Genomic DNA, 18704 nt, shown 5'->3' with positions numbered 1-18704 from the left:
TGACACTGTTATTGACATTGTAACGAGGATCGCTAACAATAGAAACAGAAGGAATACAAATTCTCGCTTCACCTAGAGGTAAGCTAATGATGATGGAAACACAAAGAGGAGACGATAGTGATCCCGAAAATACAAAATTTCAATACTTATTCGATAGTTTGCAACAAGAGTTCCAGCAACAATTAAAACTAGTAGAACAGCGAACTTGTGAAAATCGAAATAATCTGTTATTATTAATCGAATGGTTATCGCTGGATAATCCTACCTTCGCTATATTGCAAAGGGATGATGTGATCGCTAAAAGAATCAAAGGAAAATTATTGATCGCCCCGTGCAAGTCCGATTCCCTTAATATAAAAATTATTGAATTTAGAAGCGGATTGATAAGTAAATTTGAAATCGATAGAATCAATGCAGCATTAGAGATATTAGCACAAAATCAACAAATGATAAATCCTGTTTTCGAACAGCAAGAAACATCCGAAATTTGGAATGAACTCGGCCAACGTGGAGAAGAATTAACAGAAGAACTTGAAGGAACACTTGAGTTCTGTGCCGTGATTTCTTCACAGTTCCATTTCTCTGGAATATTGAACGGTATTCCTGTTTTCCATTGGCATTCTTTTTTTGCCTTCACTGGTATCCGGAATTTTCATATTTTCTTTCTTATTAGGTTCAAGATGAATTTCTTCATCATTAACTTCGAGAGGATACAAGACATTTATTGGACGATCGAGAAGTTTCCCAGTGGGAGTTTCCACCTGAACGTTCCTAACTTTACCGTCTTTATCGATTTTGATGTCCTTGATCCGTAATAATTTCCACATTCCTCTTGGAATTCCCGATTCATTTAAGAGTACAATCTCTCCCTTTTTTGGAGTTCTTTTTTGTGCTCCTTTGGATGAGGTAATTTCCCTTTGCGTGCGTTCTCTGAGGCTAGTTAAATATTCGGTTCTCCAGATTTCCCAAAAAACATTGAGAGTTTTAAGGGTACTTTCCCAGTGTCTCACGAGTTTTTCTCTGGTATCTAGTCTATAAGGGGTGATTTCTTCCTGCCTCCTATAAACTTCATTTATAGGTAGATGGAGCGAAGCGTTAGGCATGATAAAATCAATTGGACGTATAATGACGCAATCGTCAAAATTGGCGTTAGTGGTCGGGTATTAAGTATACCTTCAACTTCTGCAATTAATGTTACCAATTCCCTTTCCGCTAGGAATTTTCTGCCAATGGCTCTTCTTAGCGCATTTTTCGTTAACCCAATTAATCTCTCGTAGATTCCTCCTTGCCACGGAGCCTTTGGTATAATATTTTTCCAAGTCATTCCTCCCTTTGCTAAGAAGTTGGAGACTTTGACTTGTGTCATAAGAGATCTGAAAGCCTGGAATTGAGTGGCATTGTCACTCAGAATTAGCTCAGGACACCCTCGTCTCGCAACAAATCTTCGGATAGCATGCAAAAAGGTTTCTGCGGATTGGTCTTCTGCTAATTCGAGATGTATGGCTCTTGTTGTAAAGCATGTAAATAATATTCTTGGTAATAGTAATCTTGGTAATAGGTTAGAATGGTTTTTTATCCAATGTAAAGCACATTTAGAATCCGACCATAAAATTATCCTTGTATTGACGATATCCAGCTGTGTCATGACAAATTGCGCTGCTCGCGTTCCGATTAGTATGGCCATTAGCTCTAGACGCGGTATTGTCATACCTTTAATAGGAGCAATGCGAGATTTTGCAAAAATGAGCGATGACTTTGTTTCTTGCATATCCTGACTCACTAAATACACTGCTGCTGAATATGCTACGCTTGAAGCATCAGTAAATACATGTATTCCAATTAAATCTGTAGAAGTTGTTACAAATCGCGGTAAGTCTTTTACGACCGTTGCCCATTCAGCAATAAGAAATTTCCATTGCTTATGGTCTTGCTCATCTAATATCTGATCCCACGAATTATTCTTTTTCCATAAATTTTGCAAAAATTTTTAAATCTTACCATTATTGGAACTAAAAATCCTAGTGGATCATATTGTGATGCAACAAACTGTAAGATCGTTCTTTTTGTTAGTTCTCGGTCATTCCATGGATTTAATTTTATCTGAATGACGTCTTGACAGGGATTTCATGAGATGCCGAGGATTTTCGTATTTTTTCTTATTGCTTGATCTTGCTGCGGCAGTTCTGCATAAAATTCTTCGTCGTTAGATAAGAACTCCCTTAGATTCACTGAGGCTTCATTGAAGATGGATTTCATTTCCACATATTTTTCTAATGCCTCCTGCGTTCCGTTTGATGACACAATAATGTTGTCCACATAAAGGTTTTTCTTTATTTCTGCGGCTAATTCACTAACGTGGTTTTCCAAATGATAATTCAGGGTAGCAGATAGTAAAAAGGGGGATGATATTACTCCAAACGGGATTCTTCTAAAACGGTAACATTTTATATTCTCGTTGGATACACTTCCTTCTACTTCCTTTAGCCAAAGGAAGCGAGTACCATTTCTCTCTGAAGGGTGTAACTGTATTTGTAAGAATGCCTTTTCAATGTCAGCTGTGATTACCCCTTTCATCATTCTAAAGCGTAATAATACTCCCACAAGATCCACAAGATCTGGGAGGTTAATTGATCCACGATATAATACTTCATTTAAACTTTTCATTCATAAAGGGTTATGTGCGCTGAAGCATCATAAACAATCCTTAACTTAGTGGTAGTTTTACCTGGATTACGAACATCATGATGTGGCAGGTAATGAATAATGAATAAAGACATTAATTTCTCTTCATAAAAGCAGTACTCGTTTCTTTTCAACTTTCTTAGTTGAATTAACAGATATGTTTGCATTTTTGGCAACAATCTTCCCAGAATCACGAGTCTTAGTGGTACAAAGGGCGCTATTGTGGGATTTTTTGCAATAAAAACAACTTGCTCTTTTTATGCAGTTGAGTTCGTTGTGTCCAGACTTAAAACAATTAGAGCAAACACTGATTTCCTTCAATCGATCAATTCGCTGCTCCACTGTAGAATATATGTGACACTTGCTATCCCAGTGATTGTTATTGCAGAAGATACAGGGTCTCTTTTTCTTATTTGTCGACCAATTTGGATTCTCTTGATTTAGCTGGTTCTTTTCGGCTGAAGCCGTTCCTCTGATTTGCTTTGATTGTTTTATTGCAATCAATGCTGAATTTTCTGGAATGCTTGCGTTAGGATGACGTTTAATTAAATTTTTACGACTGACGTTATCCAAGTATTGCCATTCCATTACCTGGTCGTTTCTATTAATTGTCTTCCTGAGAAGCTGTCGAAGTTTTGTTACGGACCACTGGCCATCTTCTTCTTTTTGTTGATAAACCTGGTTTAATATCCAGTTTGGCAATTCGGATTCTATTATCGTTTCGATGGTAGGTTGCTCTACGTTTTCGCCAATTGCTTCTAACTGCCTTAGAACTCTCTCCATTTCTTCGATTATTGTTTTCCAGTCTCGGTCGTTTCGTTTTGTAGATATGAGTTCATTGTAAAGTAATTTTCTTATAGTGGAAACACGACCAAATTTTTCCACTAATAATTCTCTTATAATTCTATAGTTTTCAGGTGCCCTATCGTAACCTCTTACTAGCTGTAGGGCGTTTCCTCTTAAGCAAGAAACCAAGTAATTTAATTTTTGGATATCTGGTATGTTTTGAGAGTGTAAGGAGGCTTCGAAACTACTCCAGAATTCTCTCCATGTTTTAGGGTCTCCACTAAACGTTGGTAACGACAATTGTGGTAAATTTACTACTGGACGACATTCAGTTAAGCTAGGTTCTTTAATTTGTGCTAGACGTTTAAGGGCTAACTCTGTATCATCCTTGTACATAGATAAGGTTATAATGGTATCCGTACTTATGTTAATTAATTTTAAAATACCTCTATCGTTGTTTGCCATTTGTTCGTATTTTTCTTCTTCTTTTTTCTTTTGCGACATTGGGGCTAGTTGAATGTGTTCCAACCATTTGTCGTTGATCTTCTCAAGAGTGCCAACGTATTTTTCGAGGCGCATCAACTTTTCTTTAATGATCCTTGCCCTTGCTTCGTATTGCTGGCACAATACTTCTACTGTCGCTTTTTGGTCTAACGGAGTTAGATCCAATTGTCGTATTTCATCGAGGATTCCCTCGAGATTCGCTTTTACTGGTGTAGCTTGAACAATTATACTGGTCGGCATACCTTACTTCACCTCGGGCACCAAAAATTATTTTTGTCGTGAAACCTCAAACTTGGGTAATTAAACCTTTATTTAACATGAAGCAAATAATAGCGCTTTATACATATCGTACGGATGCTACACCGATTAACAAACGCGTAAACTATATAAAATGCAATAATATAAAAATGGTGAAATAATACAAAATTATAAAGTATTAGACGCATCCCAATACCACCCAAAACATAAAGCAAATGATGGTTATAGAAGGATTGGTTGGTATATATATAAGACTGATTTAACGAATAGAAATTAGATGGAAGAATTTCTATGGATGAAAAAACAAGATTGTTAACAAAGTAATGATTTCCCTAAACAATTTTGCAGGTGTTAACTAGTTTTATCACATCTTATATTTAACAAGATTAGTTTTAGTGTGTGAAAGGAGGAAATAGATTAGTATGAGACATAGCTGAATTATAAATGTAAAAATATTCGGAAATTGAATCATCAAGTGTGAGATGAATTTTGTAAATGTAAATTAGATTTAGGAATTAGATAAGAGGAATTTGTTAGTTTTGGATATAATAATTTAAATATTTCGTCTTTCACGATCCTAATTTCTAAAAATTTAAATTTCAAAAAAGGAAAAAAAGAATTTCTAGAATTATTCATTGGACTTTTCAATTTATAGAAATACATTTACTTTTGAATTTTTTTTTTTTTAAATTTAAATTCTTTTTTTTTCGAAATATTATTTTTGAAATTATTATCATTTATATATGCTTCAAAAGCTTTTTTTTTTTCTCTTTTCTTCGTCTTTTTATTATTCCGAAAAATTAAAAAAAAAAAAAAATAGCACTTTTTTATTTTTTTACAAACTTTAAATAAAATCATTTTTTTTTTCTCATAGGAAAAGAAAGAATTATTTCTGAATTAAATTATTTCTAAATTTAAATTAAACGGAATAATTTAAACAGCTAACATTATTATTATGCAATCTGCTTTGATTACGATTAAATTAATACATTGCTCAAAATATTTGAGTAATTTTTAAAATAATAAATAAGTAAAAATGCATTTACAAATAAATAATAAATAAAAAAACAAATAAACAATAAATAAATAAATTCATCTTTTACTAATCATTATCAATATTCGTTATCACTTTTGCTATAACCTTTCAACCGCTATCATTATTTATATCGACATTTATTTCTCTTATCAGTTACTACAATTTTCACAGAAAATATCTTAGGTAAACTTTTTTGTATGTATTTAGAATTTAGAAAATGAATAATAAATTAATTCTATAATTTATCACATTCTTATCAATAATTATTCATTATCTAGATTTACCGATAATTATTACTAAATAAAAATAAGGAAACTACAATATAATAATAATTTTTTTCTTTCATATATTGAGAATAATTTCTTAAAAGCATAATTTTACTGATATATATATAAACATAGAAAAATTAAAATTAATTAGAAATTTTAAAAGTGGGAGAAAAAAAAAGAAAACCTTTTGAAATATAAAAATAAATTTATAATGCATAAATAGTTAAATGTATTTCTCAATAATTGTAGCAAAAATAGAAAATTTGATTGAATAAAATTTGAAAAATAAAAATTTGTGATAAAAAATTGATGTGAAAAGATATTAAACATGATAAAGAATATATGTTAAAATTTGTTTATCCATGTTTTTTTTTTTTTTTTTTTTCTTTATTTTTTCTCATTTTTTTTGTGCCCAAATTATTATTTTCTTTTTTTTTTTACTCTGATTATGAGACGAATGAATTTTACTGACAATTTTTTGCATAATTTATTCATCAAATTAAATTATTCATCAAAAAATTTCAGTATTTTATTTGAAAAATTGTTAGAAAAAAAAAAAAAAAGAAATTATTTTTCTCATTGCATTCTTTCTCATTCATTCCTACAATTAAAAAAGAGGAAAAAAAAGAAAAAGATGTACAAATTTATAATGAAAAGGAAAAAAAAAACAAACATGCATGAAGTAGGTTAAAGGTTAAAGGTTATGATATTAAGCTGGAAATTGCTAGTGCGAATAAAAAATAGAAAACAAAAAAACAAAAGAGAAAGAAAAAATGATAACAAATGAGGAACTAAATGTAATAATGATGATGATAAATTGAGATAATTGATGAAAATAAATGTGGAAATTTCATCAAAATTAGTAATATAAAATAACAATGATACTAATCTTATAATAGTACAATAGTTTTAATTTGATATTATCATTATTTGCAAGTAGTACTTGTAGAAGTACTGATAATTATGTTTTCCCGTGTAGTACGTGTTCGTGACGGAAATATACTTCTAAATGCATTAAGTTTTTATCATAAGTAAGAGAAAAATTGATGTTAGACCATTTTATTCCATTATAAACTCTAAGTTTAACTGCAAAACTATCAATCGATAGATGATCATTCGAGAAGTATCTGCAAAACTATCAATCGATAGATGATCATTCGAGAAGTATCTGCAAAACTATCAATCGATAGATGATCATTCGAGAAGTATCTGCAAAACTATCAATCGATAGATGATCATTCGAGCGGTATCTGCAAAACTATCAATCGATAGATGATCATTCGAGCGGTATCTGCAAAACTATCAATCGATAGATGATCATTCGAGAGGTATCTGCAAAACTATCAATCGATAGATGATCATTCGAGCGGTATCTGCAAAACTATCAATCGATAGATGATCATTCGAGAAGTATCTGCAAAACTATCAATCGATAGATGATCATTCGAGAAGTATCTGCAAAACTATCAATCGATAGATGATCATTCGAGAGGTATCTGCAAACTATCAATCGATAGATGATCATTCGAGCGGTATCTGCAAAACTATCAATCGATAGATGATCATTCGAGAAGTATCTGCAAAACTATCAATCGATAGATGATCATTCGAGAGGTATCTGCAAAACTATCAATCGATAGATGATCATTCGAGCGGTATCTGCAAAACTATCAATCGATAGATGATCATTCGAGAGGTATCTGCAAAATTATCAATCGATAGATGATCATTCGAGCGGTATCTGCAAAACTATCAATCGATAGATGATCATTCGAGAAGTATCTGCAAAACTATCAATCGATAGATGATCATTCGAGAAGTATCTGCAAAACTATCAGTCGATAGATGATCATTTGACAAATCAAAGAAATCCAACAAATCGAAAGGAAGAAAGAAATCAAAAAGAATCAAGAATGATCTTTATAAACTGAAATATATATCTTTGTTACGAAATTATCGGTTTAAAAAAAAAAAGACTTTAAATGAAAATTTCAAAATTGCACTTAGTTTAAGAAAGAAAGAAAGAAAGGAAAGAAATAAAAAAGCCAAGAAGGGTCATGAAAATGAAGCCAAAAACTATGAAAAATGACAAGCATATATTATTATTATTAAACAAAATTTTTTCTAATTCGAGATTCTTTTATTCTTTTTTTTTTTAAAATTTTTTCTATTTTCTAATTTTTTTCTATTTAAAAATAATATAAGATGCAATAACTTTTTAGAAATCATTTTGTATTTATTAAAAAAAGAAAAAAAATTCACAGAAAGTATTTAATCGATTATGTCGAAATTTTGAAATTCTTTTCATATATTTACCAGAAAAACGTAGTATACGTGAAAGTATACGTGTTTTTTTTCCATAATTAAACATAAATAAATAATTTTTTTTTGTTATTTATTTTTTGAATAAAATTTACTATTATTCTGGTAAATGTGATAAATATTTAAACAAAATAAAATGTAATTATGTTTATCTTTGGCATACATTAAAACTTTGGCATACATTAAATGACGTAACGCGTGGAATAAAATTAAAATTGTATTTTAAACGTATCGTAAACGTGAAATTATTGTTTTATTTATTGCTAATTAAATTTATATGAATGATTCATCCATGCAAATTCAAAAATTCAAATATATTTTTTGTCATTTTAATTAGCATATTTCATATTTTTTTTTTTTTTTAATAATCAATAATTCAAATGATATTGATAAAGTGATAGGATATCAGGTAAATTCATAAAGTCAGGTAAACTTAAATATTTTAAAAGCTAAAATTAATGCTAAAATTATTTAGTTAAATGCTATTATTATTCAATTTCCAAGCAATTTTGTATTATTGAGTATTTCCGAATTTATTAAATGAGTAAAATAACTAAATAAATTGGAAATATTTGTTAATTCAATTACAAATATTTCAGTAACAGTTCAATTTACCATATTACCTACAATGAATCATTCCGTTAATTAACTTCATTTTACCGGAATGAATCCGGTTATCCGGTTAGCATCATTTCTCAATTTCATTACAGGGAAAGAGTAACCAGTTTAGAAAAGAGAGCAAAGACCATAATAAAATGGTATGAATGCCGGATGCGCGGGCTAATGCTAAATGAGTTTCAAGCAGACAATGTTAGTTCGCAGAGAGAACCTCGTCTCTCTCTCTCTTTTCTCTTACCCTCTCTATCTCTCTGTTTCTCCCCTTTCCTCCTCTCTCCCTCCGTTTTTTCTCTCTCTTTCTTTCATATATTAAATAAGAATATAATTGTTATAATTTCGAAATGTTTACACTCTTCCTTTCTCTTCCCTTCCTCTCTTTCTCTCTGTTTTTTTCTCTCACCCTTCCTCTCTCTCTCTCTCTTTGAATATATTAAAAAAGAATATATCGTTATCATTTCGAAATATTTACATTATATTACATTTATTAGTTATGCAAGAAGGAGGAGACTTTTTTTTCTCTTTCTCTTTCTCCCTCCCTCTCTCTCTCTCTCCCTCATATCAATGTTGAAATTTTTGAAAATAATTGCAACGTACGCTGCAAACAATACCAAAAAAATTTTTTTTATTTATTGGTGGAAAAAAGGAAGGAAAAAGAAAAAAAATTTTTGAGAATTAATAATTGTGAAATTGGATGAATTAATATCATTGATCTGATAACTGATATTACTGATAACTGATATTGCTGATAACTGATATTGCTGATAACTGATGTTACTGATAACTGATATCGCTGATAACCGATATTACTGATAACTGATATTACTGATAACTGATATTACTGATAACCGATATCGCTGATAACTGATATTACTGATAACTGATATTGCTGATAACCGATATTACTGATAACTGATATTACTGATAACTCATATTACCGATAACCGATATTACTGATAACTGATATTACTGATAACTCATATTACTGATAACCGATATTACTGATAACTGATATCGCTGATAACTGATATTGCTGGTAACTGATATTACTGATAACCGATATTACTGATAACTGATATTACTGATAATTGATATTACTGATAACCGATATTACTGATAACTGATATTACTGATAACTGATATTACTGATAACTGATATCGCTGATAACTGATATTACTGATAACTATGAATGATATATATTAACGTGAAGTGATTTCCGTCTATTATTTACGTCTATTAGTTTTACGTCATGAATAAGCATTTTTTTCATTTCTTTATTTCAAAAAAAAAAAGATTTTTTTTTTTTGAAATTAATATTTTGAAATATTGGAAATTTTTTTCTTAGTAAAATGTTATTTTTATTTGTTTTATTTGAAAAGGATGTGGAAGTTTATTGATTGATTAGGAATAATTTTTTTCATAAAAATAATATTGAATAAATAAATAAGCAATTTACTTTACTTTACTTTACTTTACTTATAATAAGTAAAAACTTTATCAGTTACTTATCAATCTTACTGATCCTTAATTAATTCATTACTTATCAGTCTTACTGATTCATAACTAATTCATGAAATAATTCATGATTATTAGAACCGATTGTATGTATGTAATCATTTCCTGATTTTATCATTTCCTGAAATTGCTTCTTCATCGATAAAATTTGATCATTTAATTAAGATTATATATAATATATATATTGTTTTCTAAATTTAATTAATATAATTCATTCATCAATGATATCCAATTCCGGAAAATAATGGATTGATTGGGTAAATGTTCTTTAATTAATTTCTTCAAAATTTAACTGTTAGCCGGATTTCCTCTTTGTACAATTGATGCATTTCCGATTTTTACGACTTATCTGCATTTTCTTCTTTTTTTCTTTCTTCCTCTTCCTCCCTCTCTCTCTCTCCCCCTCTCTCTCTACATTATTCTGTTTACTCGTTACGAAGTAAATATTTTTGTGTTTTGTGATATTTCGGCTATAATCCGGAAAATCTATTGCAATAATAATTCATCTAATTATGATAATATCGAAATGAAAGAATGCAAATGTTACGGAATATTTAATATTTTAAATTCAAAATTATGAATTTTTTCCAAAAGATATTTTAAAATTATTATTCTAAAAGCACCAGCAAAAGCTAAATTAATTATTTGTTTACAAAAAAAAAAAATTGTAAATGAACAATTAAAAAGTTGTTTTTTAAATTTTTTAAAATATTTTTAAACTTTCTAATATTTATATTTTCGCTTAATAAAATATTTTATTTATTGTACAAATAATTTTATGCTAATTCATATTTTTAAAATATATTTTAATTATTGTAAATTAGGAAGAAAATAATTAAGCAAAAAAAAAAAAAAGAAATTATTTTTATACAATATTTGACATAGTTATTAATTCTTTTAATTCATGAAATAATTAAAAGTAATAAATTAAAATTAAAATTGTTTTATTAATTTATTGTCTCTTTCTTCCGTTTTTTTTATTTCTTTTAATTTTTGTTAAATCATTTTGAAAGTTAGTCAAATATTGAAAGCTTTTGTTTACATTTTATCATTTCCATAAATATTATTTGAAATCAGATAGCAATGAAAAGGGATGAATAATATGAAAACAATGGTTAATTTTTCATAAATTTTATTCAATAAATTATTATTATTATTATTGTTATGAAATTTCTATTTATCAAAATTTTCATGTTATTATTATATGTGATAAAATAAAATGGAAAATAAAAAAATTTTTTGATTGGGTAAACAAAATAGATGACAGGAAGAGACATTGAAAACAGATAACTCTTTTTGAAATGATCAATAAATATATTATTATTATTATTTTATTTGAATTTAATACAAATTATTGATTTATCATTCATTGTAATTAAAGTTCACAGATGAATGAATCAATCTGTCATCTGTTTAAATGAATTTATGAAATTTTTTTTTTTTGATTTTATGTTTGTCAAATATATCTCATCCAAGATATGATTGAATTATTTGTTGACAATTGTCCATTTCTTTTTTCTCTTTTCCGTCTGTTTTCTCTCTCTCTCTCTCTCTCTCTCTTTCCTTTACTTTTTTTTTTTTTATAATCGATGAATTTTTTTAAATGAAAAACAAAAAATTCATGCATATTATTTATTTCTAGGAAAGGAATAAAAAATAAAAAACATAAAGAAAAAAGTAGAAATGAATAAATTATTTGACTTTTTTTTTTCATAATAAATTATTCTTTGATAAAGTTTTATTATTATTATTATTATTATTATTATTATTATTATTATTATTATTATTATTATTGTTATTGTTATTGTTATTGTTATTGTTATTGTTAACCCATTACTATTACTTATTTATTTGTTGACATAATATTTCATAATATTTATTTGTCAATATTTATCATTATTATCATCATTATTACCACTATTAATACTATTATCATTACCTATTACTATCACCTATTACTATTATCTGCCATTATTATCATTGTTATTACCATTATTATTACTATTATTATCATTATTACCTATTACTATTACTATTATTACTACCACTTACTATTATTATTACTCACTACTACTACTATTATTATTATTATTATTATTATTATTATTATTATTGCCATACTTTATGTATATAGCTGAATCTTTAATGATTATCATTATCTTCTTTGATTACTATCATTTACCTATACTCGATTTATGCAGTATTTACCATAAAATTATGATTCATTCCTGTTTTCTCTTCTTTCCTACGTATGAAATAAATAATTCTACGCTTAATTAATACTATCATTTACCTATACTCGATTTATTTATTATCATATCATTTACCTATACTTAATACTATCATTTACCTATACTCGATTTATTTATTATCATTAATGATTATCATTATCACTGCCATTATCATCAGCGATATATTTTACAATGTATATTACTTTTCCTAAGAACGAACTTAATAAATTATCAAAACAACTATAACATTTTAATTTATTTCCATTAATTATTTAAATGATAGCAATAGTTTATGACATTTTCATTCTATCAATAAATCAATTTTACACAATAATTCAAATTATCACTTCAAAAAGTAAAATCAATAACGAATAACTGAAAATTTAACTGCGCTTCATGTATGCATGCATGCATGCATACATACACACATACAAACACATACAATGTATACCATACGCATGCGTGCATACATGCACATATACACATACATATGTATACCACATGCATACATACATGCATGCACATACACACACAAATACACATGTATACCACACACATACATACACACATACATGCATCATACACGCATAAATTCACATACACATATACACATACATATGTATACCACATGCATACATACATGCATGCACATACACATACATATGTATACCACATGCATACATACATGCATGCACATACACACACAAATACACATGTATACCACGCACATACATACACATGTATACCACGCACATACATACACACATACACATGTATGTCACATGTGTACATACACACATACATGCATCATACACGCATAAATGCACATACACACATACACATACATATGTATACCACATGCATACATACACACATACATGCACATGTATATCACATGCATACATACATACATACACATGAATATTTATAATTTTGCCAGAAAATTTATAAAAAGGATGTGACGAATTATTGTGAAATATTCCATTGCATCCTTTCCATTCATTCGTTTTTTCTTCTTTTTATCATTTACGCAGCGATAATAATTATCAGTGATAATTATTATCACTGATAAATAATTGATAACGAATAATTTCACATATATGTCTGATTGTAATGTTATTTTCATTAATGAAATGGATGGAGTAATTTGAATTGAAACCATTTTAGTAATATCAGAAATAGTAATAATAAAATAATTTCACAATATTGTATGCAAATAGCAGTTAAATTATTTCATTTTAATAATATTTAAATAAATTTTATGATAAAATCAATAAAAATAATTTAACAATAAAAAGTTTATAGATTTATAATTTTTTTTTTGAAAGATTTTAAATGTTGAAATGATATTTAGCTATTTTTATCATTTCATTTTATTTGTTGGTTTTGATTATTTATTGAAATTTAAAAAATAATTTTAATTTTTATAACTTTTAATTTTGTAATGTTTGTTTAATTCTATTGCTTATAAATTTATTGCCTACAATAAACAAAATTTCAAAAAAGGATGTGACGAATTATTGTGAAATATTTCAATCCTAAAATTTTTTTTTTTTTGCATTGAAATGGTCTTAAATTGATTTTCAGGTGGAATTTATATCAAATTTTATGAAACTTTGATTTTATTTAGTATTATTAGGATTGTAGGAAAATTATTTTCATTTTCCTTTTGTTTGTTTGTTTGTTTATTTATTTATTTAAACTAATAGAATAGTAATAGAATAATTTGCATTTTATTTTTTCCTTTCCTTTTTTTTTTCAATTTATTTTCGCTAATCATTGAAATAAAATTGTTAAAAAATTAATCGATGATAATTATATGTCACACAAAAATGTTATATATTAATTTTATCCTTTCTTAATTCATTAACTTTCTTTTTGTTCGTTTTTTGATTTCAAATATATTTGATAATTGTGTTAAATCTATGTAACTTATACAAAATGCTTTTGTTTTGACGAAATTTTTTGAACGAAATTTATTTTAAAATTAAGAATATTACGTTTTATTCACGAATCATTATTGTTTGTTTATGCATTACGTAATTAAATAAATTTTAATGAATCAATTGAATATTGTTGATTACAGTAATATTTGAATGATAAAAAAAAAATCAAAAAAAATGGAAGAAAATAATAATTTTTTTTTTTTATTTATTAAGTTATTATTATTATTATTATTATTATTACATATGAAAATTATTTACAGCGATAGATATTAATAATACTTTTGTAAGCATTATTAATTATACTATTACTATTATTGCTATTTGAATCAAATTATGACAATTTTATCAATAATGGTAACTGATATCGATGCGACAACACTTGCTAAACTTCTTCAAAAAGTTGATCCATTCCGGAAGGTTATTTTATTTTCCTTTTTTTTTTTTGCCTAAAATTATTTCATATAATAATTATTGACAATGATAATAATAACAACAGTAAATAATAATAATTAATAATTAGCAATAGTTATTGATAATAATAATACTAACAATAATTAATAAAAATAATGGTAATAATAATGACAATAATTAATAATAATAATGATAATGATAATAGTTAATAATAATTAATACTAATAAGAGCAATAGTAGTAGTAATAATAATAATAATAATTTTTTCAGAAGATGTAATAATAATACTACTGTAAACGTAGTTCTTTTTTTTTTTTTATATTTTGTTATAAAGATGGCATAATTATTGGTCAGCAAAAATTTCTTAAAAAATAATTTTTTATTTGGAAGATGTAAATGTAATAATTAATCCTTATGCAATAAATAAATTATTTGAAATCAATATTTTATATGGAATGGAAATGATAATAAAATATTTATTGACTAAATTAAAATTTATTTCCAAATATTTTGTGTTAATTTAAATTTTAGTTCAAATAATTTAGCATAAAATAAATTTACAAAAAGAAATACATTCATTTTTTTTTATTATTAAAATCAAATCAATAATCTTTTAGTTATTTTATGAAAGATATTTAAATGTATTTAATAAAATTTTTAATTTTTCAAAAATTGTTATTAATTACCAATCGATTTGCTTTTAATCGATTCATTATTTTATTGATAATTTTTCCTTTATATGTGATTATTAATTAATATTTTATACAATTAAAAAGATTTATGTTTGTTATAGATTATTATACATATTTGAATTATTTATTAGTAGAACGGAGATACTAATAATTACATTTTTATCTAAAATCAACGAAAGGAATCACTGACAACTTATCACTAAGGATATGTAAATAATACTATTAATACTCTTTTATTAAGGTTTTTGATATATATTTAACAATGATGATAAAGTGGAAATTATTGCTGTTGATAAGCTAATAGTTAGAAATAATTTATCAGTGATAAATAGATTGCAAATTGAAATTTATTCAATGATAATAAATTAGGAAGAGGAAAATTTCCAAATATTGATATATTAGAAAGTGAAATTTTGATAAGTTGATAAAAATTTGAATTTTTTTTCTGGAATAATTTAATGAAATGTTAAATGTATGAAAATTCTTTTGTGAAATTGAAAAATATTATTGATAGAAAATATGAAGCCATTATAGATGTAATTGATGAGATGAGACGAATGAATAAATATATGCAATTATTTTTATAAATTAAAATGAAAAATAAAAAATTAAAAAAAAAAAAAAGCATTGGATGATTCATTGTTGTTTTTCTTTCAATTCGTTCCACTTTTAAAGTACTAATTTCATTTTTTTTTTTTTTTCTTTTTCTTTCTCTCTTGCCCTTCTTTTTTTTTTTTTTGTTTTTTAACCACTGAAAATTACATTTTTGTTGATAAGTGATTATATCATCTATTGATTGATATCATAACATGAATTATGATATGATATCATAACAAATTTTATCATTTTTAAAGTTACAATATGACAGGCAACGAAAAAATAACAAGCAAACAAATAAATATATTTTATCAAAAAGAAAAAGGCTTCTTGTTTTTATTAAATATGAAATATTTAAAGTAATTTCGAAGCATATATATATATATTTTTTTAATTATTTTTTTCGTTTATTTTTTACTTTTTCTTTTGAAAAAAAATTAATTTTAAATTTCAAAACGAAAAAAAAAAGAAATTTGTTTTATAATTTAAAATTGAAAATTTATAAAAAAAAATTTTTTTTTTCCATAATTTTTTTTTCTTATTTTATTTATTTATTTATTTATTGATTTTTCATTCATATCTTTTTCTCTTCCTTTTTTTTTAATTTAATTATTTCAATTTTAGTTAACTATTTGAAATGATGAAAATTTATTGAAGAGAATGGGTAATTTGCATATAACGATGAGTCATGCAAATTCTTTTCCTTTATGTTAACTATTTGATTAATTATTTAGCAAATTTGAATGCATCAAACAAATCGACACTTCATTCCTCTTCCTCTTCCGCTTCCGCTTCCATTTCCGCTTTCATTTCCGCTTCCTCTGCCTCCTTCACTTTGCGCAACCATTTATTAATTTTAACTGAATGAATTTCATTCCACTTTAGCTAATTCATTCGCAGAAATGAAATGAAATGACGCATTGTTAAAAATGACAATTTACAAATGGCAAAAAATTTGGTTAATAATTGATAGAAAAGTTAAATTTTACTTATAAATTAGATTTTTTAAAAATTCACTTAAAATTAAACTTTTAATCTTTTTTTTTTTACTTTTTTGTTAACATTAATCGAATGATTCCGAATTTAAAAACTTTTAATTTCTTAATCTAATCTGATTCATCTTTTTTTTTTTTTTAGAGATCAATATTTCTTATGAAATTTCTTATGAAATTTTTTTGAGTTCGTAGCGAGTAAAAAGGAAGATTTATTAAAATTATAAAAATTATCATTAAATGATATTGTTAGTCATTGATTGATAACAATGATTTCATATTTATTTTAAATCATATTGTTGATTTAAAATATAAATAGTAAATATATTTCTGTTAGTTTTATTTATTGTGATATATATTTCATTACATTATTCCATTTTTAGATATTGAATATTTTATAATTTATCAAAAAAAAAACACCTGGTATCATATACATACAGCTTAAAAGTAGTGATAATAAATTCGTGATAATAAAATGATAATGAAAAAAAAAAAAAACTATCAACGGCAATGATTAAAGTATGATATAAATGATGCAAAAATTGGTGATAAGATAATAATATTAATAATATCATTAACAGATTATCAATAAATTCGGTAACAGTGATAATGTTATAGAAATGTTTAATTTTTATCAGTTTGTAAAATATTATATGATAAATTGCAATTAAATCGTTATCACCAATATATTATCAATACAATGTTAGAGTTATTTGAAATTAATATAAAATTGAAAAGTTTCATATTAGTATTTTCTAATTTTGATGATTAATTATCAATATTTATGAAAATTTTTTAGCAGAAATTTGATTAATTATCATATAATCATCAAATGTTTATAATAATTTTACTAAATTTGTCAGTTTTCTTTTTTAACTAAACTAAAATAATATTAACAACAACAAAAAGAAAAGTGCAATTATAAATTTTATTATTTTAGTATATGATAATTTTAATATTTATTATTATTCATTCAATCATTCGTTTATTTTACATTGATATTTTGTTGACAAAAAAAAAAAAAAAATATCAAAAAATTTTAATTGTAGCTTTTAAACATATTTTGTTATTATTATTAAATATTAATATTAATAATGCAAATATAATTACAAATATCTATTCTTTGCTTTTCTTTATTAATATTTTTTAATGAATAATAATAATTATTATTATCAAATAAAAAAGCTATTAATATTCATAATCAATTGTAATTAATAATAATAATAGTAATAACAGTAATAATAATAATAATAATAGTAATATCTTTATTAATATTTTTTAATGAATAACAATAACAATTATTATCAAATAAAAAAGCTATTAATATTCATAATCAATTATAATTAATAATAATAATAGTAATAATAATAATATTTACATGATATCGGCATATTTAAAACAGGTATAAAAACAGGTATTATTATAAACATATTTATATTCTCGAAAATTTCCTATACAGCAATGCATTATATTAGTTTTCTTTTTTTTTTTTTTTTTTTTCTTGAATTAAATAATTAATTGTTGAAATTCTGCTAAAATTTGAAAAATAAAATTTCTTTAAATTAAAATTTTATTAAAATATAAATGTAATATATATTTTTTTATTAAATATTAATATGTATTTTTAAATATTATTAATATGTATTTAAATTTAAATATTATTTTAAATATATATATTTTTTAATTAAATATTAATTACTACAATTAATACACTATTTATAGACAATAATTGTTGATTGTCGTCCTTTTATCGACTACAATTTATTGCATATTCGTGATGCAATCAATGCATTTTATTCCAAAATGATGCGTCGTCGTGTCTATGACAATAAGGTAAGTAAGTAATT

General features: G+C 25.1%; 1 protein-coding gene across 1 annotated transcript; it reads left to right on the top strand.

Annotated features, from left to right (window-relative positions):
• Positions 1 to 14498: 14498 nt before the first annotated feature.
• On the top strand, positions 14499 to 18702 carry Bm17453 (Uncharacterized protein; the record flags this gene model as incomplete). Its single annotated transcript, XM_043078017.1, has 2 exons — positions 14499 to 14582; positions 18580 to 18702. 2 exons carry the CDS (start codon positions 14499 to 14501, stop codon positions 18700 to 18702), a joined length of 207 nt encoding a protein of 68 aa, XP_042933951.1.
• Positions 18703 to 18704: the final 2 nt, after the last annotated feature.

The sequence above is a fragment of the Brugia malayi genome (assembly GCF_000002995.4).
Source record: "Brugia malayi strain FR3 genome assembly, contig: Bm_v4_Chr2_contig_001, whole genome shotgun sequence".
NCBI lineage: Eukaryota > Metazoa > Nematoda > Chromadorea > Rhabditida > Onchocercidae > Brugia > Brugia malayi.
Note: the sequence above shows the minus strand (reverse complement) of the source record. Positions and strands in the feature narration are given on the sequence as shown.